General features: G+C 43.1%; 1 protein-coding gene across 2 annotated transcripts in view; it reads right to left on the bottom strand.

Moving 5' to 3' along the window:
- The window catches only part of SLC30A6 (solute carrier family 30 member 6), a 66,306-nt gene that overhangs the window by 13,401 nt on the left and 26,723 nt on the right, over positions 1–26,182 (bottom strand). For both annotated transcript variants that reach the window (XM_068232172.1, XM_068232171.1), the window contains exons 6-11: positions 24,806–24,886; positions 20,829–20,864; positions 14,480–14,574; positions 12,376–12,424; positions 9,462–9,581; positions 7,253–7,355 (exon numbers count right to left, since the gene is read on the bottom strand). In XM_068232172.1, coding sequence (XP_068088273.1) covers positions 7,253–7,355; positions 9,462–9,581; positions 12,376–12,424; positions 14,480–14,574; positions 20,829–20,864; positions 24,806–24,886 — 484 coding nt within the window. The remainder of the gene's footprint in view (positions 1–7,252; positions 7,356–9,461; positions 9,582–12,375; positions 12,425–14,479; positions 14,575–20,828; positions 20,865–24,805; positions 24,887–26,182) is intronic.

Genomic DNA, 26,182 nt, shown 5'->3' on the forward strand with positions numbered 1-26,182 from the left:
CCTGTAATGTAAGGCTCTTTCTTAACCACTTTACTACTGAGGGGTTTTTCCCCTGCTTTACCAAAGCAATTTTCACCTTTCAGCGCTCCTTACATTTATTTGCCTATAATTTTATTATAATTTTATTACTACTTATAACAATGAAACAATCTAGATCTGTTTTTTTTTTCCGACACCGGCTTTCTTTGGGTTGTACATTTTGCTAAGAATTATTTTATTCTAAATGCATTTTGAGAAAAAAAATTCTGTATTTTTCAGCCATTATTATTTTAAAATATTACATGCTACTGTAATTAAAACCCACACATTTTATTTGCTTATTTGTCCTATTTATTGCAACGTTTAAAATATTTCCCTAGTACAACGTATGGTGCCAATATTTTATTTGAAAATAAAGGTGTATTTTTTTCAGTTCTGCCACCATCACTATTTACAAGCCCACACTTTCAAAATTAACAGTAATTAATTATTGACATACATATTAAAAAAGTAGCTATTTTTTTAATTGTCAGATGACGATTATCTACGTCCCTGGGCAGGAACTGAAGTCTTGCAGGACTTAGACAACCCGTCTCAAATTATACAAGTGATTAATGCTCCCAGGATTGGTGGGCAGGGCTGCTCAAATCCGATCCGGGAGACATCCGGATAGTTCTATCCGGTTATCTCCCAGTAAACCTGTGCGGGGTGGGCGGGGGTCAATTTTACCTGCCTGATGTCTTCTTCGGTCCATCCCTCGGCGCCTCCCACGATGTGGTCCAAGCGGCGGTCACGTGATTACAAACACTTCCTCCTTCCGGGTTGAAGGACGAAGTGTTTGTAATCACGTGGCGCTCGTGGAGCGCATCGTGGGAGGCGCTGAGGGAGGGACTAAGAAGACGTCAGACAGGTAAGATTGACCCCCGCCGCCCACCCCACACAGGTTTACTGGGAGATATCCGGATAGCAACTATCTGGATGTCTCCCGGATAGGATTTGAGCAGCCCTATTGGTGGGTCTCAGGGTTAATAACTCACCTGCTGGTACGTAATTCATTAGACAGGTAAAGTTGTTCCCGCCCCATCAGCAAGACAGTTGCTGCCATTTTTTCAGAAGTCTTACGAAGTTCTGTCCATCGCCACCTGGTTTGCAGTGGCCTGCCCCAGCTTGGTAGCCACCAAGGAGGCGGGTCACAGTAACAAGGGTGGGGGTGGCTAGAGCTTCGGAAGACTTTAAAAAAGAAAAAAAAACATCTGGAGGAGGGGGGCAGAGTTTCTGACATTAATGAATTACGGCCGACCATGGTTAAGTTATTAACCATGAAAGCCACCGATCCTGGCAAGACAGAGCCTTACATGACAGGCTCTGTCTGTTTCACTGGAAGTAACTGTTTAAGGGCAGTATATCCAGTATATCAGGAGGAAGGGGGAGTTGTGTTTGATATCAATGAGCTGTTTTACCTCAGCTCATCAGTTTGCTTTAGCATAAAACTAAAACAAAAAAGTTCCTATCAAACAGAAGATGTATTGGGAAGGACAGTTATAGGTTCAATTTCTGGTGTATGTATACAAATATGTCTACAGCACATCCCTGTACACAGAATGATAATAAAGTAGCAATGTTTATCTTTAAGCAGAAACTGCAAGAATGACAAACTAAACACAAATGTTTGTAGTTGCTACTGAGAGGATACAAAGTCTGCTGCAACAAGGCAGGTTTGCATTCCATTCACACCCACATATGATAATCATATGTACAGATTGCTGAGGCAGCGCTGCTCACAGTATTAGGACATACCCATTATAAAAACCTATTTCAGGCTTGCCATCAGTGAGAGTGTACCAGGCTAATTAAACCCTCACTGCCACTGTAAAGCACAGTGTGGCCAAGGCAGCCACTTTCCTCTGCATCTTGTATTGTGCCTCCTTCCCACCTCACCACAAAAATGTGGTCAAACCACAGCTAAAGGAATGCAAGAATGTGCTTCCTATCCAACTAGTACAGCCAGGCGCATACCTTGCATAGAGGTCACACAGCAATCAATCAAAAGGAAGACTTTACAACAAATCAATAAAACTAAATTAGGCTACAAAACATACAGTATATTCAAAATACAAACTCACCTTATTTGTTAAATGATAATGTGTACCGGAGTTGAAAAAAAAAATGAAATGTATGGATACCTGCTTATTCTTTACGGATACTTGGTGGACCCTTAGGGTTTATTCACACTTGAAATCACAAAACCCTAGGGTTTAGCACTAGCGTTTTGCATAGGTGATTTTTTTCACGTTAATCGCAAATATTTCACTAGACATGTTTGCGTTTTTTGAGCGATCGCAATGTATTTCAATTGCAATCGCTCAAAAAGATGCAAAAAAATGCTGCATGTTAGCTATTTATGGCAGTGATCCCACTGCGGCAGTCGCGAGAATTCACGATTAGCATTTTGCGCTAAACGTGAATTGTAGCGATTGCCGCAGTGGGATCACTGCCATAAATAGCTAACATTGCTCTAGCAATTTAAAAAGCGCTAGCGATCATCAGCAATTAGCGATGAGGCAGGGAACACACTTGCAGGGCCGTTTTCCCCTGCGTTTCCCAGGTTTCCGTCGGGTTTTGCGGTCGCGTCTAACGCGTGCGTTTTTCCGCGTGCGTTTCTGCGTTTGCATGGCATGTAGTGTCATGCAATGTGCGGAAAAAAGCAGAAAACTGTGCGGGTACAAAACGCGGAGAAAAACGCGAACGCAAACGCGCACAAACGCATGCGGCGCAGCGTTTCCCGAGCTAGGCTATTAATTTCAATAGCCTCTAAAATCGTGCGCGTTTTGCCGTTCGCGGCAAAACGCGCAGAAACGCATGTAGTGTGTTCCCTGCCTCTTTTTACTTTATGATGTGTGTCTTCCCACTTATCACCACCTGTATATGCACTTACAGTGCAACGACATAAAACAGGGATGCTTTCAGTGGTATTAAAATGCTTCTCGTTTATTTCCGGATAAAAAGGCAAAACATAGGGTGCAGCGTACATTTACTTCAAGAGGGTCCTAATCCACTTAGGACCCTCTTCTGGCGTATATCGCTTCCCATCCAGTGTGGTACTTAGTGACCTCTCTTTGCAACCTGGACGTATGTTGCCCGCGGGACAAGAGCGGGCAACATTTGTCTGGAAGAGGAATACACCTGCGCTGTGAATACTGCATCTTTACTTTACTTGGATGGAAGAATCTATCCTTATGCAGCTGCACTACTGTTCTTCTTATTCACCGAGATTGGGGCGCTACAGTTACTCCAACAATTAGCGGTAAATGCCCGCTAATTGTGCAAGTGTTAATGGGCCTTTATTGTCGCTGGCCTCCCCTCCATTCCCCCCCCCCCCCCCAATCACAACTTCGACAATGGGGCACATGCGCTGTCCACTATTCCACTACCCCCCTTCCAGTGGATTGCGCTCCCAACCAGCTGTGCAGAGCAGCCGTTGACTGAGAGCACCCCGGGCATGCACAGTTCTGTTACCTTAGGGACCGCGCATGCCCAGTTAACTTCTAAGTGACTGCTCCATGCCAATTGGCATGGACGCGGTGGCAGCCCCAGGACCACTTAACGCTAATTGGCGTGAAGTCCGGGCGGGGGGGGGGGCTTTGCAGGAGATCCGCTTGAATGATGGGATCGCCGTTCAGAGACTGTTAGACCCCGAAACTGCCGTCTATTTACACTGTACAGCGCTGCGATCTACGGCAGCGCTGTAATGGGAGGCACAAGAGCGATCGGCTGTCATAGGCTGATGCGTATGACAGCCGAGAGCGGTGATTGGCTGGCGAGGGGAGGGAGGGCAGGCTTGCTTAAAAAAAAAAAAATTATATATATATATAGTGAAATTTGTTTTAAAACAAAAATAAATGCATAAAAAAATTAACAAACAGGGCGGCAAGGATCAGAGCCCACCAACAGAAAACTCTGTTGGTGGGCAGAAAAGGGGGGGGGGGGGGAAATCACTTGTGTGCTGAGTTGTATGGCCCTGCAGCGAGCCTAATTTGTAAAAAAATAGCCTAGTCAGTAGGGGGAATAAAGCCTGCGGTCCTTAAGGCAGCTGCTACATAAAGCTGTGCAGGAGCGTACACAAAGAAGGTGCGCGGACAGTATTTAACAGAAGCTACAGTAGCAACGCAGAGGGGAGGGAGGGCACAATAGGAGGGCACCAAGTGTCTAATGACATTAAGAATAAGCAAGTATCTGCAAATTGTACTTTTTTTTTTTAATTCTAGGTTTTACTTTAAAGACCACCTGAACTGAGAGGAATAGGGAGGGTAATATTTATTTCCTTTTAAACTATGCAAGTTGCCTGGCTGTCCAGCTGATTCTTTGCTTCTGATACTTTTAGCCATAGACTCTGAACAACCATGCAGATCAGGTGCTCTGACTAAAGTCTGACTGGATTACCTGCATGTTTGTTTCACACTATGCAGCCAAAGAGATTAACAGGACTGTCAGTTAAGGTGCCCATACACTTGTCAGATTGGCAGCAGATAGATAAGAAATGCATCTGATGATCTATCTGATGCGTTTTTAGAACATTTTTTACCAGGATAGAATTCCAATAGATTTCAGTTTGAAATCTATTGAAATTCGATCTAAAGGCATTTTTTTGCCATCAGATTTCCATTAAGGCCAATGCAAACTGATAAGCAATCTCATCAGATCGACCTAAATTTTCCACCCTGCCAGTTCGATGGAAATCCATCGAAATCGGCCATCGATCGGTCGATTGGCCAACCGATTTGCAAACGATCAATCGATCGATAGCTGGTATGATAGCCACCATATTCCTCTGACTTCAGGTTACCATGAAGGCTTAACTGAAGAAGAAGAGCCAAAATGGATTACAAGAAATGTTGGTTGCTCTGTAAATGTGGCTGGGTGTGGTTAGCAGATTAGTCTTGGTTGTTTGTACTAAAAGTATATAATAACCTTAGAAACGCACCAGTGCTATGACTGTATGCCCTGGCAATGCTCTATTTCATGCTATAGTATGGGTAGTCTGAATGCGTACGTTAAAAAGGGGCGCTGGGAAAAAAGGGCGCCGGGTTTTTAACGATAAGCATGGATAACGTTTAAAAATGTATTGTACTGTATTTCGTTTAAAATTAATGGTTTTTAAAGTTATAAATCATTAAATAATGTGCATTAAATCGGCAATTGTAAAAACGTTAATCTTTCGTTTAAATAGTGAAACGTATAATAACGTTTAAAAAAAAAATTACTAAGTAACCCTCCCTGTACCTACCCCTAACCCCTAGACCCCCCTCTGTTGATGCCTAAACCTAAGACCCCCCCTGTTGGTGCCTAAGTAACCCTCCCTGTACCTACCCCTAACCCCTAGACCCCCCTGTTAGTGCCTAAACCTAAGACCCCCCTGTTGGTGCCTAAACCTAAGACCCCCCTGTTAGTGCCTAAACCTAAGACCCCCCTGTTGGTGCCTAAACCTAAGACCCCCCTGTTGGTGCCTAAACCTAAGACCCCCTGTTGGTGCCTAAACCTAAGACCCCCTGTTGGTGCCTAAACCTAAGACCCCCCTGTTGGTGCCTAAACCTAAGACCCCCCTTTTGGTGCCTAAACCTAAGACCCCCTGTTGGTGCCTAAACCTAAGACCCCCCTGTTGGTGCCTAAACCTAAGACCCCCCTGTTGGTGCCTAAACCTAAGACCCCCCTGTTGGTTTTTTCGTTTAAAAATAATGTTAAAAAAAAAAAGTACTGTTTTTCGTTTAAAAATAATGTTTGGAAAAAAATATTGTACTGTTTTTCGTTTAAAAATAATATTTAAAAATGTATAAATCATTAAATAATGTGTAATCATGAGAAACAGTAATAAAACATTAAGTCTCCGGGCGCCGCTTTTAAAACGTTAGTTTTCTCCGGCGCCCTTTTTTCCTATCGGGCGCCCATTAAACGATATTTATTATAGGAGTGAATGGCGGCGCCCGATTTGTCCACTAGCCTCAGGCGCCCGAATTTACTGTTACCAGTCTGAATAGCCTTTATTTACTTTCCCTGAATACCTGCCACTTACAGCATGAAAGAAGCTAAGGTAGGATTATGAAAGCGGCCATTGCTGATTCTGATCTAAAAAATGCTGCTTTCCGGTTATGTACTAATCCTGCACATTTTACTTTCTGAGTCACTAACCTAGAATGAGCATGCAGATGAGGTATTCTGACCTAACAGACATGTGCCTACATTACTTGCATGACTGTTACGGGTGTGTGGCTAAAAATGCAGAATACCAGCAGCAGATGGCACTTGGGTGGGAAGAATAATAGGCAAGTCATGGATTTGTCTATAATAGTCAAAAAAGTCTTTGGAAAGCCTTAACAATGGTCCTTATGGAGATATTTTACACGTCTGCTGTATTCATCAAAACTAGATTCTTCTGAAGGAGAATTTGGACATTCTACTGTCATTAAAATAAGTACAGTAAGTACTGACAGGAATGTACAGGCTGATTTTTTTGTTTGTTTATGTTTTATACAAAAAGGGAACTGCTTGGGTGTCATATTAGTCTACTAAACTTAGTGGTTTCTAAGTCAAACACCTACAACAAGCAAGGATCCAGAGGTAATTCAGGGCACCAATGATGACACTTATCTCTGTAACTGTGGGCCTGAACTCTTGCACAGGACAGAAGGAAAACATAACAATGCACCCTGTATGTATTTAGAGTTTAGCCTGTCTAGTTCCCCCTCATCTGTAACTACTCACAACTGTAACTTGATCTCTTAGCTTTGTCAGCTGGCTGCCTCGGCAGAGCACCTAATTTGTAAACCCAGGATGTTAACCCTATATCTGCTTCCATGAAAGCAGGCAGTAGGCACACTGCAGATTTATTGAAAGATTTGTATCAGTTGCAGCAAAAAATGTTTTTCTTTAATGGTTATGCTGTTGCTTATCTTTTAGAGCAGAGAGTAAGTTCCGAGTTCAGGTCCGCTTCAACCAAGCAACCAGTTTCACAACGCCTCACAACTCTAGGAATTCAGAAACAAGGGACCCTGCTCTTCTCATGTACTACTCATTATTTACATACTTCAGAGAGAGTACAGATTCCTCACTAGCAAAAAAGTGCATTTCTGCTTACAAGCAGGAATTCTCACTTGGTCGGACATTGAAAATGAAAAATAATTTCAGTATCATTAAACTGCAAAAATATTAGTGACGCACCAAGGTTATTTTGTGGCAATTCTTAATAAAGATGAAGCTTCGGTTTAGTAGCACAACATACCTGGAGCAGAACTTTGCCACTGTACACACTCATTGGATACATGGTACCAAAGGTCATCACGGCAATTGCCACAGCTGAGGCAGTATCCACGGCAAAATAGTTACTGCAAGTACAAACAGACATATAAGATAGGTGGCTTGACTGCACTCGCAATGTACACATTTACCAGTGTGTATAGCTTATTACCAGAATCACAAATGTTTATCTTGAGAGAGAATTCCAGACAAACCTATCTTTTAGTTTGGAATAGAGCAAGAGAGGATTGGTCTGGTTGCTTTTGATGCTGGTGACTGAATAGGTAAAGAGCCGGTCTCTCTGATAGTAAAGCGTTTGTATTTTTGGTACTGGTGGGAAGATATTTTATGCATTTATTTCTGCTGGTTACCATTATGGTGGCCATACATGGTACAATTTTCCATTTTTTTCGAATTAGATAATTTAGTTTGATTATTCCGTTCGAATATAAAGATTTTTCCATCATGTCCGATCAGATTTTTTAAAAAAAACAGAATAATCGTTCGAATTTCTTGATCGAAAAAAAAAAACCATTTTCTACTTTCATTCATTCGATCATTTAGATAGAAAAAACTGGAAAATTGAACATTTTTATTGTATCGTGTATGGGCACCATTAGGCCACATACAGACATCAGACCATAGTCTTTGGAAAATGAAAGATCACTCCATATCAGGAAAAAATCTTTGCAAGATGCTGCACACACAGATGCTGTACAGACACAAAAGATCAGTATCTGCAAAAGATCTGTTCCTGCCAAAAATCCATTCCTGCAAATTGCAATGATAGTCTATGAGATCTGCAGATCATCATACACACATGATTTAACTGACATTCATCTGCAGATCAGATCCACCAGGATGGATTTTCAGATCTGCAGATGAATGTCAGTTAAATCATGTGTGTATGATGATCTGCAGATCTCATAGACTATCATTGCAATTTGCAGGAATGGATTTTTGGCAGGAACAGATCTTTTGCAGATACTGATCTTTTGTGTCTGTACAGCATCTGTGTGTGCAGCATCTTGCAAAGATTTTTTCCTGATGTGGAGTTCAGCTCCATAGAAAAGACTGTGTAGAGTATGGCTCTTATACTACAGGAAAGGTGGTAAGATTGGTCTGTGATCTTTCATTTTCCAAAGACTATGGTCTGATGTCTGTATGTGGCCTAAGAAAGATTAACTCATTACACCGTAGTATGTGAGGAAACACATACCCAACAGAGACAAGACCTCTAACGGATGTTTGTTTCCTTGTTTCTCGTTCATCTCATCAGGATTCCTTTTCAATCAATTTTGATCAAAAACGTGGCAGCCGATCAGCGACCCATAGCGCTGCACTACATCAAACAGTACAGCATTGCAGTTTGATCGATTTTTAATAAATTCCCTGCTGGAATCTACTGAAAATCAACTGCTGTGTGTGGTAGGAATCGACTCCTCTCTGAATCGATCCCATTTTGTCACATCAGGTGCCGATCTATTAGTGTACAGGTGCCTTAATAATGAATGTAAAGGATACGGACAAATACATAGGCTCCAGCTTAACCCTGGGCTGCTGTCTCTTTAACAAATACACTAACCAGCTGTCCCATTCTCAGGTCACCATATTTATAAAAGTGACCAGAAGATGAAATGGCTGCTACTTAATTTGCTTGATGATGGCGAGCGTTCAAAGAATATTCATAAAGTGTAGATCAGCCTGACTGCTTCTTTGAAGATGCCAAATAGTGTTTGCCACTTTGACATTGGAGAAAACCACTGACTGGAATGCAAAACAGTGGTGTTTGTCACAGATCCCCTCTTTAAGGAGTGGTGATATGTGGCCGCAACTCAAGTTAATAGGACAAATACTGATTATTTTTCTGTTGAAGAGCAACAGCATTTCGTGCTGAGTCAGACTAGCTAAAGCATTGGTTCGATCCGCATGTCCTCTGATAAAAAAGAGCTTAATTATGTACTTTATCATCATATGCTCAATGTTCTTCAAAATTAGTAGTCAGTGCTAAGTTATTTGTAGATGGTTATCTCAGGATGCCATTTCTAAAATGCCTTCCCACTCAAATTCTGGTTTCTGAGGTAAAAGCTGCTTGCCTTCCTTCTCGCTGTACTAGTGGCTGCTCAGATGATCACAAGCCTCTCCTCAGAGCTCAGGTTATCAGATACATGAGAGAAATAATAGTATTGACTTACTTTATTTCTATCAACATATATGTAATGCAGAGTGCTAGTGCTCCTGCAATGTCAATTAGCACAAATGGATTCATCCGAGGTAGAAAGATGCTACTCAGGCCTGGTATAATGCCACATAAACTGTTAGAAATAAACATAAAGTTACAAAAGGACGACAATGCATGCACTGTGCCAACAAGTACTCTTTAGAAAACAATGCTACAATATGCTATAAATATACAATGTACTATGAATAACATTTTCTTTGCTTACAAAAGTGAAGATCATCTATCAACTTTTATTTCCTTTATAGCAAACACATTCATTCTTAAAGGGAAGGTCCAAGCAAAATAATAAAATGAGTTTCACTTACCCGGGGCTTCTACCAGCCCCATGCAGCCATCCTGTGCCCTCGTAGTCACTCACTGCTGTTCCAGTCCCCCGCTGGCAGCTTTCCGACCTCGGAGGTCGGCGGGCCGCATTGCGTACATTTTTACGCATTCCCGCTAATATAGGAACATTAACACATACGTTTTTACGCATTACTGGTTCAATGCGTAAAAATGTACGCATTGAACCAGTAACACGTAAAAATGTATGTGTTAATGTTCCTGCACTAGCGGGAATGCGTAAAAATGTATGCAATGCGGCCCGCCGACCTCCGAGGTCGGCAAGCTGCCAGCGGGGGACTGGAGCAGCATTGAGTGACTATAAGGGCACAGGATGGCTGCATGGAGCTGGTAGAAGCCCCAGGTAAGTGAAACTCATTTTTTTATTTTGCTTGGACCTTCCCTTTAAAGTGATACTGAAGCAAAATAAACCTATGATAAAATGAATTGTATGTGTAGTATGGATAATTAATAGAAGATTAACCTGCTGAGCGGTCTGGACGAGCTCAGCTCGTCCAACACCGCCAGAGGCTGCCGCTCAGGCCCTGCTGGGCCGATTTTTGTCAAATAAGAAGCAGCACACGCAGCCGGCACTTTGCCAGCCGCGTGTGCTGCCTGATCGCCGCCGCTCTGCGGCGATCCGCCGCGAGCAGCGGCGAAAGAGGGTCCCCCCAGCCGCCTGAGCCCAGCGTAGCCGGAACAAAAAGTTCCGGCCAGCGCTAAGGGCTGGATCGGAGGCGGCTGACGTCAGGACGTCGGCTGACGTCGATGACGTCACTCCGCTCGTCGCTATGGCGACGATGTAAGCAAAACAAGGAAGGCCGCTCATTGCGGCCTTCCTTGTTTATTCTGGGCGCCGGAGGCGATCGGAAGAACGCCTCCGGAGCGCCCTCTAGTGGGCTTTCATGCAGCCAACTTTCAGTTGGCTGCATGAAATAGTTTTTTTTTAATTTAAAAAAAACCCTCCCGCAGCCACCCTGGCGATTTAATCAGAACGCCAGGGTGGTTAATAGCAAAGAAAAGAATCTCATTTTTAATTTTTAGTTATATAGCTTTTTTTTTTATAACATTGGATCATTCTATCATATTTGTATAGCTTATGATGCCGACCTGGCGAGGTCAGCATTTGCAAAGGAGGGGATCCCGGGACACTGGACTTGCTGCGAGGGACATATCGGCTGCCAGGGGCTAGAGGAAGCCCCGGATAAGTAGAACTCATTTTTTTTTGCAGCTGGGATGTAAGCTTGGAACATGCTAAATAACTGTTCTGCAAAAGAAGTGTTACCTGATTGTTTTGGGTAGCAGCTGCCAAATAAAGAATGCTGTATTCAGGGACATAAGTATAATTTATGGGTCCCCTCCAGCAAAACTTTGATGCCCCCCCATTCCCTTGCTAACCTCTTGTGATCCCCACAGACTGGGGGCCATCTCGCAAGGGACATAAAACAAGTGTGGCCATCATACTCTTTACACCCTGCTCCAGGAAAATATGGCCACAAACACAGCTGATCTGATAAAGCCCTTTATCAGAGGGAATGAAGTAGTAGTTGGGCCACTTGAGGCCCATACACACGTCTGATCGGATCGCTCAAACTCAGTCTTGTCACACGAACGACAGTCTGTACACACGCCCGATTTAGCGGGCGGACGTCTGAACAACGGGACGATCAAACGACCCGTCGTTCCGAAAAATCAGACGTGTGTATGGGCCTTTACAGCTCTGAGCCGATAATAACATTGCAAAATCCATCCCTTTCTCAGTCAGAAACAGATCGGATATGTCGGAAATAATTGCCCGATTCCTGTCGATCGGACGAGAAGTTGGATTGTTTATTCCCAGCATAGGGGTCTGTAAAAGCAGATAAGATTCAGTTATGGTCACCTCAATTTAAAGGACCACTACAGCGAAAAAAGTAAGCAGTTAAAATCTGACAGAACTGACAGGTTTTAGACTAGTCCATCTCCTCACGGGGGATTCTCAGGTTTTTCTTTGCTTTCAAAAGCATTTTCTGAACACCAATTGATCAGCCTGACTGCCAAAAAGGCTTTTTTCAAAAAAGGAAAACCGTGAGACTCCCCCAAGAGGACATGAACTAGTTCAAATCCAACCGGATTTTAACTGCTTACTTTTTTCGCCAACTTGGAACAAAACAGGTATCAAGAGATAACAGCCAGTCCTTGCGGCATTTTATGGAGCTTGTCTGTTCTCTGCGTCTGAATGAGTTTCATCAAAATGTACATACTGGTAGGTAAATTGTCCCTAGAACGTGTGCCTTGAAGACTGCCCTAAAGCCATTAGGTACTGTAGCAGGTTTCACTGAGAAAGGACATTGATGGAAATGGTGACCCTGTGCCCTCTAAAGTGCAGTAGTGCAGAGCCGCGGGAATCAGACCGCCAGGGAGGTTAATGTGGGAAATGATAAATGTGAAAGTATCTAACATACAGCGGCTCACATAATTCCATAGGCAAAGTTTCACCTCTTTGCATTCCACAACATATGAGAGAACATTCTATAAGCTGCTAATGAACATATCAATTGGCATACCTTCGGCTCAGATCTGCTACATGTTCCTGAAGCCAGCTTGTGCTAGCAGCTTGAAAAAGAATACAAAATAAATAAATAAACAAGTGATCAGAAATCACAGGCCTTAATCAAAGAGGTAACAACATTTTCAGCCTGATTTCTTCTATCTCATAAATTCATATACCTGTTCTAATGTGGTTTGTAATACTGCAGCCTTTTCTAGTTGCACTGTCTCTGTAATCTATCTAATCTTCTTTCTTTGTCAAGCTTTGTCAAACCAGGGAGCAATGGGCTGCCTCTGTTGTAATAGGGACAAGTTATGCACGCCCCTCCAGGCTTCCTGTGCTTTATTCCTCACAGACAGCATCCCTGCTCTCAGTTTCAGTTTGTCTGTGATACATTTTGTGAGGCTGAGGGGGGACGAAGCTGCCTGTCACATGCTGAGAAACTGTGAAATTCCCAGATTGGAGTGCAAATAATTCACTAAGTAATAAAAACTTGTAGTATACTGTAACATGATATATATAGATATATACACTATATATATATATATATATATATATATATATATATATTCCCTCGGCTGTCAACCTTCTGAACTCTCTCCACGTAACTGCCCATCCCCACACCAAACAGTGTGCCGGCACTGCGGCACACTACACATAGACGGCGCTCTAGCTGAAGCCGACTTTTCTTTTGACTTTCTTTTGGTTGTTTTTTGTGTGTTTTTTGTGTTGTTACTTATGCTACATTGTCTCTCTCTGCAAATGTGTTCCTTCCTGACTGCTTGTTTTGTCCTGTATCTATATCCTGTATCAGTACCCTGTACGTGCCAAGCCCAATTCCGGGCACGACCCAGTCGTGCTTGGCGATAATAAAGATTCTGATTCTGATATATATATATCTATATCTAACACACACACACACACACACACACACACACACACACACACACACACACACACACACACACACACACACACACAAACAACTTCCTGGTTAGCGGCCATGTTTTTTGTGTGTAAGCACTGCCTAAAACTGGTGATTAAAAGCCAGGTTCACGGTGAGGAGCGGCAGAAATGGCAAAGAGGGATCCAGGAGATCACAGTGACGCGACTGGTATGTTTTTTTTGTTGTACAAATCGGACAGTACAGATTCTGTTTAATCAATCAACTTTGTCTCCTGAGTTTTCTCCTGGGAGATATTTTTTATTATCTGGCTAAAATAACTTTTCAGCATTTTGCAATAGAACTAAAAAATTGGGGGAAAAAAAAAGAACTGTCAAGGTTATTCTGAGTATTTTCTTGCTTGCTGGTGTTAAGCCACCAGCAAGCAAGAAAATACTCAGAATAACATTGACCGTTCTTTTTATTGACAAGGTATGGCAATATTACCTAGGAGAAAACTCAGGAGGTAATTTAATAATAATTATTAATTACAATTATTGATTCATAAAGTGCCAACATATTCCATGGCGCTGACATATTCCGAGGCACTGTGCTGTAAAAAAAGTATGGGGCAAATAGTGAATGGTGGTAGAGACATATCCCAAGATATTCAAGGCTGTATTTAAAAGACGACTGAAGTAAGAGGCTGCCATATTTATTTCCTTTTTTAACAATACCAGTTGCCTGGCAGCCCTGCTGATCTATTTGGCTGCGGTAGTGTCTGAATAACATCATAAAAAAGCATGCAGCTAATCTTGTCAGATCTGATAATAATGTCAGAAACACCTGATCTGCTGCATGCTTGTTCAGGGTCTATGGTTAATAGGTGTTAGACGCAGAGGATCAGCAGGACAGCCTGGCAATGTACACTGATCAAAAGGAAATAAATAGGGCAGCCTCCAAATCCCTCTTGCTTCAGCTGCACTTTAAAGCAAAATATGTTTCCACAAAGTACTGACACAGGGGCTATTCTTTACCCAGCTCCGTGATTCTGGTTTGTTGTTTTTGGTTTTTTTTTCTGTACTGTTATTATATATTTTCCTTCATTGTAGTTGTATTGAGTAAAAACGGTTGGAACTAAATACAGTGTGTTTCTTTGTTTTTTAAGCGGGTAATTCTATTCTTTACTTTTTGAATATACAGTACATTTCCTCCTTTATACAAAACACAGACCTACCTTCTGAAACATAGGTAAATGGCTTATTTGTGACAGAAAGCATAGTGAACAGGTTGAAAAACAGAGCCACAAATGTTCCCACCAACAGACGGCCCCTGGGAAAAATAAAATATTATAATTACTATCCAATAAACCAAACAGTTATGCAACAGAAATTCTCAAATATACTAATGAAGGCAAATGCAGAAGCAACACACACTTTAATTTCTGACCAAATGTAAAAGTCATAAATTTAAATCAGGGATTTAAAAGCTCACAGACCAAAAAAAAAAAGGAAAATTGTTAATTTTTGTCACTTGCAATATTTCCAGCTTTTTTGATCTGCATTTTTTGTTCCAGATTGACTCAAAAGTATTATAGCCACAAGATCTGTATTTCAGCCAATCAATCCATACATTCAGAAAAAGAGCAGGTAAATCACCCTCTATGTCTCTTCCAAGATGGATATACTTTAAAGTAAATCTCAAGAGGGGGTATAAGAAATGAGTCAGCTACTCAGCTACCGGTATGTAGAGGAAAGGCTCTGGACCTAGAGCAGGGGTCTCAAACTCACGGCCCGCGGGCCATTTGTGGCCCTCGATACAATATTTTGTGGCCCTCGCCAGCAAAAGCTTCCTTATAGTTCGCTCCAGTGCTCCCAAGTAATCCGCCGCATCCCCACCGCTAAACGAGGGCTGCAGAGCCCCCAAATCGCCTGGGGGGGGGCAATCCGCCAGCATTTCCTAGAAGGGGCAGAGCTTTCAGCTTCAGCTCTGCCCCTCCTGACGTCAATCGCGGCGCATCGCCGCCTCTGCCCGCCCCTCTCACTCTTCCTTCACAGAGAGGGGCGGGGAGAGGCGGCAATGCGCCGCGATTGACGTCAGGAGGCGCAGAGCTGAAGCTGAAAGCTCTGCCCCTTCCAGGAAATGCCGGCGGATTGCCCCCCTAGCGATTTGGGGGCTCTGCAGCCCTCGTTTTGTGGCGGGGACACGGCGGATTACTTGTAATGGGAGCACTGAAGCAAACTATAAGGTAAAATAGGCAAAATAGTTTGCTTCAGTGTGAATTTGATTTTGAAATAAAAATCAATGCAAGGGACGGGGGGAGGGGGGGGGGGGTCTAGAGAGGAGGGTTGATAGCTGCTGATTAACTTTTTTTGTGAAATCCCTTATGCGGCCCAGCCTCATCCTGACTTTGCCTCCTGCGGCCCCCAGGTAAATTGAGTTTGAGACCCCTGACCTAGAGCCTTCGTGGTCCTCTCTCCTTCCCCTTATTCCAGTGGTGGGCTCCAGTGAGGTCACATACAGTGGTGTGAAAAACTATTTGCCCCCTTCCTGATTTCTTATTCTTTTGCATGTTTGTCACACTTAAATGTTTCTGCTCATCAAAAACCGTTAACTATTAGTCAAAGATAACATAACTGAACACAAAATGCAGTTTTAAATGATGTTTTTTATTATTTAGTGAGAAAAAAAACTCAAAACCTACATGGCCCTGTGTGGAAAAGTGATTGCCCCCTTGTTAAAAAATAACTTAACTGTGGTTTATCACACCTGAGTTCAATTTCTGTAGTCACTCCCAGGCCTGATTACTGCCACACCTGTTTCAATCAAGAAATCACTTAAATAGGAGCTATCTGACACAGAGAAGTAGACCAAAAGCACCTCAAAAGCTACACATCATGCCAAGATCCAAAGAAATTCAGGAACAAATGAGAACAAAGTACTGTAATTGAGATCTATCAGTCTGGTAAAGGTTATAAAGCCATTACTAAAGCTTTGGGACTCCAGCGAACCACAGTGAGAGCCATTATCCACAAATGGCAAAAACATGGAACAGTGATGAACCTTCCCAGGAGTGGCTCGCCGACCGAAATTACCCTAAGAGCGCAGAGAAAACTCATCCGAGAGGCCACAAAAGACCCCAGGACAACATCTAAAGAACTGCAGGCCTCACTTGCCTCAATTAAGGTCAGTGTTCACGACTCCATCATAAGAAAGAGACTGGGCAAAAACGGTCTGCATGGCAGATATCCAAGGCGCAAACCACTTTTAAGCAAAAAGAACATTAAGGCTCGTCTCAATCTTGCTAAAAAAACATCTCAATGATTGGCAAGACTTTTGGGAAAATACCTTGTGGACCGACGAGACAAAAGTTGAACTTTTTGGAAGGTGCGTGTCCCGTTACATCTGGCGTAGAAGTAACACAGCATTTCAGCAAAAGAACATCATACCAACAGTAAAATATGGTGGTGGTAGTGTGATGGTCTGGGGTTGTTTTGCTGCTTCAGGACCTGGAAGGCTTGCTGTGATAGATGGAACCATGAATTCTACTGTCTATCAAAAAATCCTGAAGGAGAATGTCCGGCCATCTGTTTGTCAACTCAAGCTGAAGCGATCTTGGGTGCTGCAGCAGGACAATGACCCAAAACACACCAGCAAATCCACCTCTGAATGGCTGAAGAAAAACAAAATGAAGACTTTGGAGTGGCCTAGTCAAAGTCCTGACCTGAATCCTATTGAGATGTTGTGGCATAACCTTAAAAAGGTGGTTCGTGCTAGAAACCCCTCAAATAAAGCTGAATTACAACAATTCTGCAAAGATGAGTGGGCCAAAATTCCTCCAGAGCGCTGTAAAAGTCTTGTTGCAAGTTATCGCAAACGCTTGATTGCAGTTATTGCTGCTAAGGGTGGCCCAACCAGTTATTAGGTTCAGGGGGCAATTTCTTTTTCACACAGGGCCATGTAGGTTTTGAGTTATTTTTCTCACTAAATAATAAAAACCATCATTTAAAACTGCATTTTGTGTTCAATTATGTTATCTTTGACTAATAGTTAAAGGTTTTTGATGAGCAGAAACATTTAAGTGTGACAAACATGCAAAAGAATAAGAAATCAAGAAGGGGGCAAATAGTTTTTCACACCACTGTACATCTTATCTTTGGCCCTTCATGGACAGTCTTTGTAAGCACTCGAGTCCCTGGGTACTTCCAAAGATGAGCGGATCCGTGCTAAGCACGACCGAGTCCCGGCTCACGAATGCGCAGTACGGATACGCTCGTCTTCAGAAGTATTCAGGGATGCGAGTGCTTCTGAAGACTCTCAAGGAGTTCCAAAGCCACATAACATCCCCTTTACTGGGGACAGGGGTGGAATGAGGAGACTTAGCAAGGAGCAGGAAGGTTCTATGGAATCCAAAGCCTTCTTTCTTTATAGATGAGTACCCATCTTTTTTTTTCAGCGTTTCAAATTTGCTTTAGATCTACATATAGCATGTTTAGAAAAAAGTAATACAACTTTAAAACCTTATAGCCGTGCATCGCCAATGTCCGAAATTTGAATTAATTGGACGGTTGTGGCCTAGAGTTTCAGATGCCCTTTAGATTTTATTACTCGCTCCCAAACCTTAGTCGTTCTTTAGATAGCACCTAAGCTGGAAAAGGCATTTAGAGTTCTCGAATTCAGCAAGACTGTATCTGTGATTATGGTGCAGTATGTTTTTCCACAAATTTACAGGATTGATCCACCAGTGGCAAAGAACATTCATTGTTTGTATCGACTATTTCAAGAAATAGGGCGCTTTTGTGAGGGGAAGAGTCCAGGGTGATCACACACAGCAGAGAAAAATTTGTAATGAACTTGAGAGGTTTTTCAGCTAAGTCCACAAATGTTTATCTCATAAAAATATAACTTGTCAGCATCTTTCTTTTATTACTACCCCATCTAGTGGTCATAAGACATGCTATGCCGTTGTTCAGGGTTGTCTTTTCACCATTTTAAACATATTCCTTGTTTAAAGAAAACCCGAGGTGGGGTTCTGACAATGACAGTTCTGACAGTCTGCCTATACAGCCCAGCCTGTTGCTATCCAGATCCCCCCTAAGCCCCCCCTGCGCTCTGCGATCACCCATAAATCACAGCGCGCTGCCGATACGCAGCGTGTCACAGCGGGCTGTGTTTACCTCTGTAATGTCAGTCTGTTGCTCCCCCCGCCTCCTGCATAGCTTCGGTCCCCGCCTGCGTCCATTCCCTCCCCGCCAATTGGAGGGAAGGGACGCGGGCGGGGACCGGAGCTATGCAGGAGGCGGGGAAAGCCGAGACTGACAATACAGAGGTAAACACAGCCCGCACAGCGTGGCTGTGATTTATGAGTGATCGCAGACCGCAGGGAGGGGGAGGCCTGGGGGGGGGGGATTGTAAAAAGGATAATGATGTCTTTTTGCATTGAATAATATGTGCTGATCTAACTTCCAGTGCAGTCTGGCAGGCTGCAAACTCTATCCTGGTAGGTGGTTACCATCTCATGCCAGGAACCTCATCCCACTCCCTCCAATCTCAGTCTCAATCTCATAGCATCTACCGTAAATAGAGTTATAAAGGGAGTACAGGTTATCTGTATCTGGAAGCTGGGTTTCCATGTTTTCAAGCAGCTCCTTCAGAGGTACATTACACAGAGCTAGTTTTCTTGACTTGAAGAGTAAGGCTGTGTTCCCACTAGAGCGGAGAACGGACATTTTTTTAGCTCATCGCTAAACGGACAGGGAACAGCTCCTATTTTATAAATAGGAGCCATTCACACTTGTCACTCTACAACGGATCTGCGGGATCCGTTACCGTAAGGCAGCGGACCGCTTGTCTGTGCAGTGAGCGATAATCCCGGGCAGGAAGGAGAGTAACATGCAGGGTTTCTCCATGCATGCGAATGCGATTTTGTTGAAAAATGTATGCCATTCCAGTAAGTGTGACCCCCATCCCCTTGTGTTTTCCCCTGTTGCATCATTCCTGAATATGCAAATAGTCAGACACACATCCAGAAGCACTGGTGTCTGGATGTGCGACTGCCTTTCAGAGGCACAAAGATTTGCATATTTGTGAGTGATGTATCATGGGAAACCGTACTTGCTCATTTAAAAGCTGAAAAATTGCAAATACCTTCTGTTTTAAGAAAGCAAAATTATGTTTTTGTTTTTTTTAAACACGTTTATTGAACGTTAACATGTTAGTACAGATGTCACAAGCTATAGCAGTTCAGATAATAATACAGGACTTGAGTCAAATTGTTATATATAATGAGATGTGTGACAATAGTGTCTTCGGATTATAAATAGTTTTAGTTGCTCAGCAGAGGTGTCTTACAGGTGTTGGATTGGTTCTCATTCATATGCACAGTATTAATCTTACATAAAAACCATAATAAAACCCTAAGAGACCAAAGCAATGCTCAGGAGAACAACTAATTTAAGCTTGTAAACGCTCAAAAAAAAAAAACGAACAGTACAAGAATCAACATAGAACTTTAAGTGCTGGATCACCCCCCCTCCCCCCACCCCCAATTATCATCAAAGAATAACAGCATCACCGTAGCCCCTACTCATCAATGGTATTACATGTGCTAATTTGAATCATCTCTATATAGAGTATTTTATTCAGTTTCCGCTGTCAATGGTGATTTCAACCATTCACTCCAAATGGCCATATATTTATTGGGGCAACCTCTATGCATATATATATCAATTTATGAAAAGGTATCATCTTGTTTATGAGCCCAATCCATTGTTGTAAAGTGGGACATGTACCAGCCGTCCAATGCAACACAATAGCTTTCCGAGCCATAAATAATGTTTCTTTAAAGAAAACCTGTATTGAGAAAAAGTTCCTTTGGGGGGTACTCACCTCGAGTGGGGGGAGCCTCTGGATCCTATCGAGGCTTCCCCCGTCCTCCTGTGTCCCGGAACGGCAGGGATGTAAATATTTACCTTCCCGGCTCCAGCGCAGGCGCAGTATCGGCTCTCCGCTCGGAGATAGGCAGAAATAGCTGATTGCTGTCGGGCCGCTCTACTGCGACACAAGTCTCCTGCGCCTGCGTAGTAGAGCGGACCTGACGGAGATCGGCTATTTCCGCCTATCTTCGTGATGAGTACCTCAACAGTGCCACCCACTGGAGCCAGGGAAGGTAAATAAATGTAGCTTGTCAGGATTGTCGAGCCAGGATTGCCAGTGAGTTCGAGGGAGCCAGCGCTGGATTTACTGCAGCTACAGCGGAGGGGGAAGCCTCATTGGGACCCTGAAGCTTCCCCCTACCGAGGTGAGTACCCCCAAGGGGAACTTAGAAATATATTGTGAAAAGGCAAAATTATGTTTAGCATCACTTTTTTAGTAAGAGTGCTTTGTTTTTTTTTATTTATTTTAGCCCCTTATACTTTCCTAATGGTTCTGGGTCAATATGAGCTTTCTTGGTGCACTGCTCAGCAGGAAGAGTGTGCATCAACGGCAATTAAGCTACAGTGCACCGAACTGTGTCAAACGTGCATCACTGCAAATAAATTAGCCAAATCTGTATAGAAAACGGATATTCATATACAACCACTTACGTGTGTATCTCTGGCTGTTCCAAAAATCGTTCAGCACTAAAAAATAAGATATTAGGGTACACATTAGTCAGAGAATTGTGTATATGACACTTGCTCACTTGTTGATTTACTTCCTCGTACATGGTCATTAGATAACAGTTCCACCCTGACATGATTGTTCTGTCCTGCATGGAGCAAGGCAGAGTAGACTAAGGCATACATTTGAAATTAAAGGATACCTGAGGTGAGAGGTATATGGAGGCTGCCATATTTATTTCCTTTTAAACAATACCAGTTGCCTGGCAGACAGTCCTACTGACCCTGTGTCTCTAATAATTTTAGCCATAGAACCTGAACAGGCATGCAGAAGATCAGGGACTATGACTCAGCTTTTACTAGATTAGCCATATGCTTGTTCCAGGGTTTTGACTCAAACACTACTTATGCCAGAAGATCAACAGCGCTTCCAGGCAACTGGCATTGTTTACAAGGAAATAAATATGGCAGCCTCCATATCCATCTCACCTCGGGTTCCCTTTAAGCTGTGAACACTTGGCAGTAAATAACATATGAATCCTTTTTTATGGGTGAATATCTGTTTAAATAAATATCACACTAGACATGTCAATGGTCAGTAAGTGTAGCCCATCAGTGCTGAGCATCCTCTACCGCAACCCAGGTCAGGTGCTGAACCTTAACCACTTGAAGACCAGAGGTTTATAGCCCTCTAGTGACCAGGCCATTTTCTATATTTCAGCACTTCACAACTTTAACGGTTTATTGCTCGCTCATACAACTTAGCACCCACATGAATATTACCTCCTTTTCTGCTGCTAGGATTTTTTTTTATTATTAATTAAAAAAAGACCAACATTTTAGCATTTTTTTTAATCCGTCCCCCTAAATTGGCCCTGCACTATGATATATACACTATACTATACATACACAGGCATCAGCCTATGGTAGGGATTAGAATGTGAACCCATCAGAGGGACAGTTAAGTGACAACACAATCCTCTGAATAGCGCTGCTAAGATGTCAGCGCTATACTTAATTACAAAAGAAAACAGACTACGAGTACTGATCAGCTGTGTTTACTGATGGGAGCTCGTGCTCGTGCGAGCTCCCGTCAAATCTCGTCATATTCCTTGCGTCATATAGCAGCGTGGAGGAACAACAGAGCCGCTCTGCCGCCGCCATATGGCATTAGGCTGTCCACAAGAAGTTAAAGAGGAATTCTGTACTTTTCTGAGGTACACTTTAAAAAGAAACTGTAACCAAGAATTAAACTTCATCCCAATCAGTAGCTGATACCCCCTTTCCCATGAGAAATCTTTTCCTTTTCTCAAACAGATCATCAGGGGGCTCTTTATGGCTAATATTGTGGTGAAACCCCTCCCACATTGTGGTCCTGACAGTTTCCGGTCTGTGAACCTCATTGCATTGTGGGAAATAGATGTTTACAGCTGTTTCCAACTGCCAAAAAAACAAGCAGCATCTCCTTCTACTGACATCACCTGCCAGCAGTAAAAATGTCACCATGTGATAAATATCAGAATGTAAATGAGGGAGTGGAAAGGTTTTACAATGGGCAAACATTGACTAAATCATTTATAAATAATTATTCTAAAAATTAAGCACTTTTTTATTACATTATTTTCACTGGAGTTCCTCTTTAAGTCCCTTTTTAGAACACTAAAGTCCAACTAAAACAGAATTGAACAAAGCAAATTCTGCTAGCAATCAGGATGATAACCAAATACAGCATACATAAGCAATAGGCAGACACACATACTAGATTATACTTGGCAAAGGCAGCCACTAGGGTCCAGCTTGACTAAGCATCTAACTTGCTCAGGAGCGCTAGAACCTCACTTAAAGACAGCGATGCCTGAACAACCCCCAAGCTGATTGTTCTTCCCACTACTTACAATGATTCTGCAATCGCGATCAAGGACCCCCACCGCGCAAGCGCTTGCTCAGTAGTGCACCACCTGGCCGACCCAGAAGGAAGTACGAGGGCATTTGTGACCCAATGGAGAGGGACAGAGAAGGAGGCAAGTGCACCACTACTGCCCCTTTTTAAACGTTTTTTCCCTACTTTGGCGCCTTTGTTCCAGACTCTGTTTCATAACACTACCAGTACTGTGACACAATGCAACAGAAGTGGTTATGACGACACAGAGGTGACGCAGACTAGGGCTGCACGATTTTAGGGAAAAATCTAAATTGCGATTTTTCTCTCAGAAATTGCAATTTCGATTTTTCCCCGATTTTTTTTTAAATTCCTGCTTTTCGCACATTGGGCGGGGGGGGGGGGGGGGGGGGAGGGGAGGCTTGGGTTTGGCTCACAGTCTGCACTGCCTGGTCCGCAATATCTTGCTTCTGGCCCCGCTGTGCGCGGATTGGCCAGAAGCAGTGAATATGTATAAGTGTTAATGAGCGGGGGGCGGATCCACTAGAGCGAGCGGCCGGGCACATCATACAGCATTACCTATCACTGGCTAGCGATGGAATGACGGCAGCGGTAGGCGGAGCTGTATGCTCTGTACAGCTCCGCCTACCGCTGCCGTCATTCCATCGCTATCCAGTGATCGGTAATGCTGTATGATGTGCCCGGCCGCTCGCTCTAGTGGATCCGCCACCCACTCATTAACACTTACACATATTCACTGCTCACGGTCCGCACTGCCCGTTCCGCTGTCTGTAACATCTTGCTTCTGGCCCCGCTGTGCGCTGATTGGCCAGAAGCAGTGAATATGTATAAGTGTTAATGAGCGGGGGGCGGGTCCACTAGAGCGAGCAGCCGGGCACATCATACAGCATTACCTATCACTGGCTAGCGATGGAATGACGGCAGTGGTGAGCGGAGCTGTACAGAGCATACAGCTCCGCCTACCGCTGCCGTCATTCCATCGCTAGCCAGTGATAGGTAATGCTGCTGTATGTGCCTGGCCGCTCGCTCTAGTGGATCCGCCCACCGCTCATTAACACTTATACATATTCACTGCTTCTGGCCAATCCGCGCACAGCGGGGCCAGAAGCAAGATGTTATAGACAGCGGACCGAAAAACTGAAGGTACTGACGATCAGCAGATCGTCTTGCCTCGAACCGCGGTTTCGGTTTTAAACCGAAAAACCGTGCAGCCCTAACGCAGACTCTGCAGTACATTGCCGCATGGTGCTGCATTAAAGTCTATGGCACAATATATTTAGACTGTTGTGGTAGGGCGCATATGCGGATCGGGGTAAAACAGTGACGTACTTCCTGTCCAGCAAGGAGCATGTCACTGTTTGGGGGGGGGGGGTAGAAGTTTGACTATCACTGTTGGCGCACTCTACCACAGGATTATATGCACTGCAACAAGTGTAAAACTAGCCTAAAACAATGCTCTATCATTTAAAAAACAAAAACAAAAAAACAACACAACAATTCGATCATTAACAGTTAGAAATGAAAACCAATCTGATCATTCAAAATGAAATATTGACCTTTAGCAGAGGAAACTATTGATAATATGATTGTTTGTTGTCTTTTGCAGGGCTGTGAAGGAGTCGGTACAAAAATCATCCGACTCCTCAGTTTATGAAACCTCTGACTCCAGGTACCCAAAATTGCTCCAACTCCTCGACTCCGACTCCACAGCCTTGGTCTATTAGCAACAACAAGCCCTTCTTATTGGAAGTACAGTACTTCAATTGCTATTATCAGTTTGGACAGTCAATGGCAACTGAAAATTGTACAGTTTATGGGTCCTTTAAATCTAGTTGTAGGTGTATGACTCATACTCAACTGATGCCACACAATCAGCAGAACAGCCAGGCAAATGACCTTTTACTACTTGAGTAGAGATGGCAGCCTCCATATATGTGTTCCCATGTTTTTCCCTTGCTCTAGAAATTGAGAGGATCCTTCATGCATCACAAAATGCGAAGCTTTAAAAAACTTTCAGAAATATGTAAATACAACAAAAAATATATGTTTAAAATCATCTCACCTTTCTTTTAATATAAATAATGCACCAAGCTGGGCCAAAATTGTAGAGGCAAAAACTGCTAGCACTTCAAACCGTTCAAACCTATACAGAATATATAAAAAACACACAATAATAAGATTAATTTCATTGTGTAAATGTGTACAAATCAAAAGAGGGTTACATGCTGCTCACGAAAGGGTAGACAAAAGCAACATGTTTACCTGCAGCCTATTACTTTAAAGAGAACCAGAGAGGAAGCACCCTCATGTATTTTACCTTATAAATCAGTGGGAACATGACAGTAAACACCTACTCTGCTCTTTGTTTCATTGTTCTCTGTTTAATCTGACTGTTATTACCTCTGATAAGAATCCCCGACTGAGCATTCAGTCTAGCTTTGCTACGGAAAGATTATAGCCGAGTCTGTCTTCTCTGGTGTCTTTTCGAGCCCAAGCCTGCCCCCTTGTGGCTCTGCTATAATGACTCAGCTATAATCATTCCCAGCAAAGCCAGACTGAATGCTCAGTCTGGGATTTTTATCACAGCTGATAACAGACACTTTTAGCAGTGAGGATGACGCACGAAAATTTTACCATATATATATCAATGGGGACATTAGAGAAAACACCTATCCTGCTCTCCGCATGATAGGTGTTTTCTCTAATGTCCCCATTGATATATATGGTAAAATACATGAGGGTGCTTCGTCTCTGGTTCCCTTTAAGAACTCCAGGTAGAAGCATAAAAACATAAAATGTTCCCTGATCCGCAGATATAAAAGTGAGTCAACACATGCAACACTTTCCCTTTACTCTTGTCAAAACCAGCATAGCGACGATGATACGCAAACTTCAGAAGGATAGAGCCGGGCACCAGTTCTTCAAAATATGCAAAGTCTTTAATGGTCATTCCAGGATGGCATACAGCAGTAAGCACAGGGGGTGAAAAATCCCACTGACAGCTGTTTCTTGGGTCTCCCAGCCTTGTCATAGACCAATGACCTCACTGGCCTCTGACAGTGAGGTCACCAGTAAAATGGCTGTGAGGCTGATTTTTCTCGTCACCCAGTGATACTGGTGTATGTCAGCCTGGGATTACCATTAAAGTCTTTAAAGGGTACCTGAGGTGCAAGGGATATGGAAGTCTGCCATATTTATTTCCATTTAAACAATGCACATTGCCTGGCAATCCTCCTGATCATGGCGTAGCGGTGAAGTAAAATGACCACTACAGCAAAAAAAGTAAGCTGAACTGACAGGTTTTAGACTAGTCTATCTCCTCATGGGGGATTCTCAGGGTTTTGTCTTCCAAAGCATTTCCTGAACGGCAGTTGCCAAGTCTGACAAGACATTGTGCAAATGACTAGAGAGGCTTGCTGGGATCTTACTATTCTGGCAG

Source organism: Hyperolius riggenbachi, chromosome 4 (assembly GCF_040937935.1).
Source record: "Hyperolius riggenbachi isolate aHypRig1 chromosome 4, aHypRig1.pri, whole genome shotgun sequence".
Lineage (NCBI taxonomy): Eukaryota > Metazoa > Chordata > Amphibia > Anura > Hyperoliidae > Hyperolius > Hyperolius riggenbachi.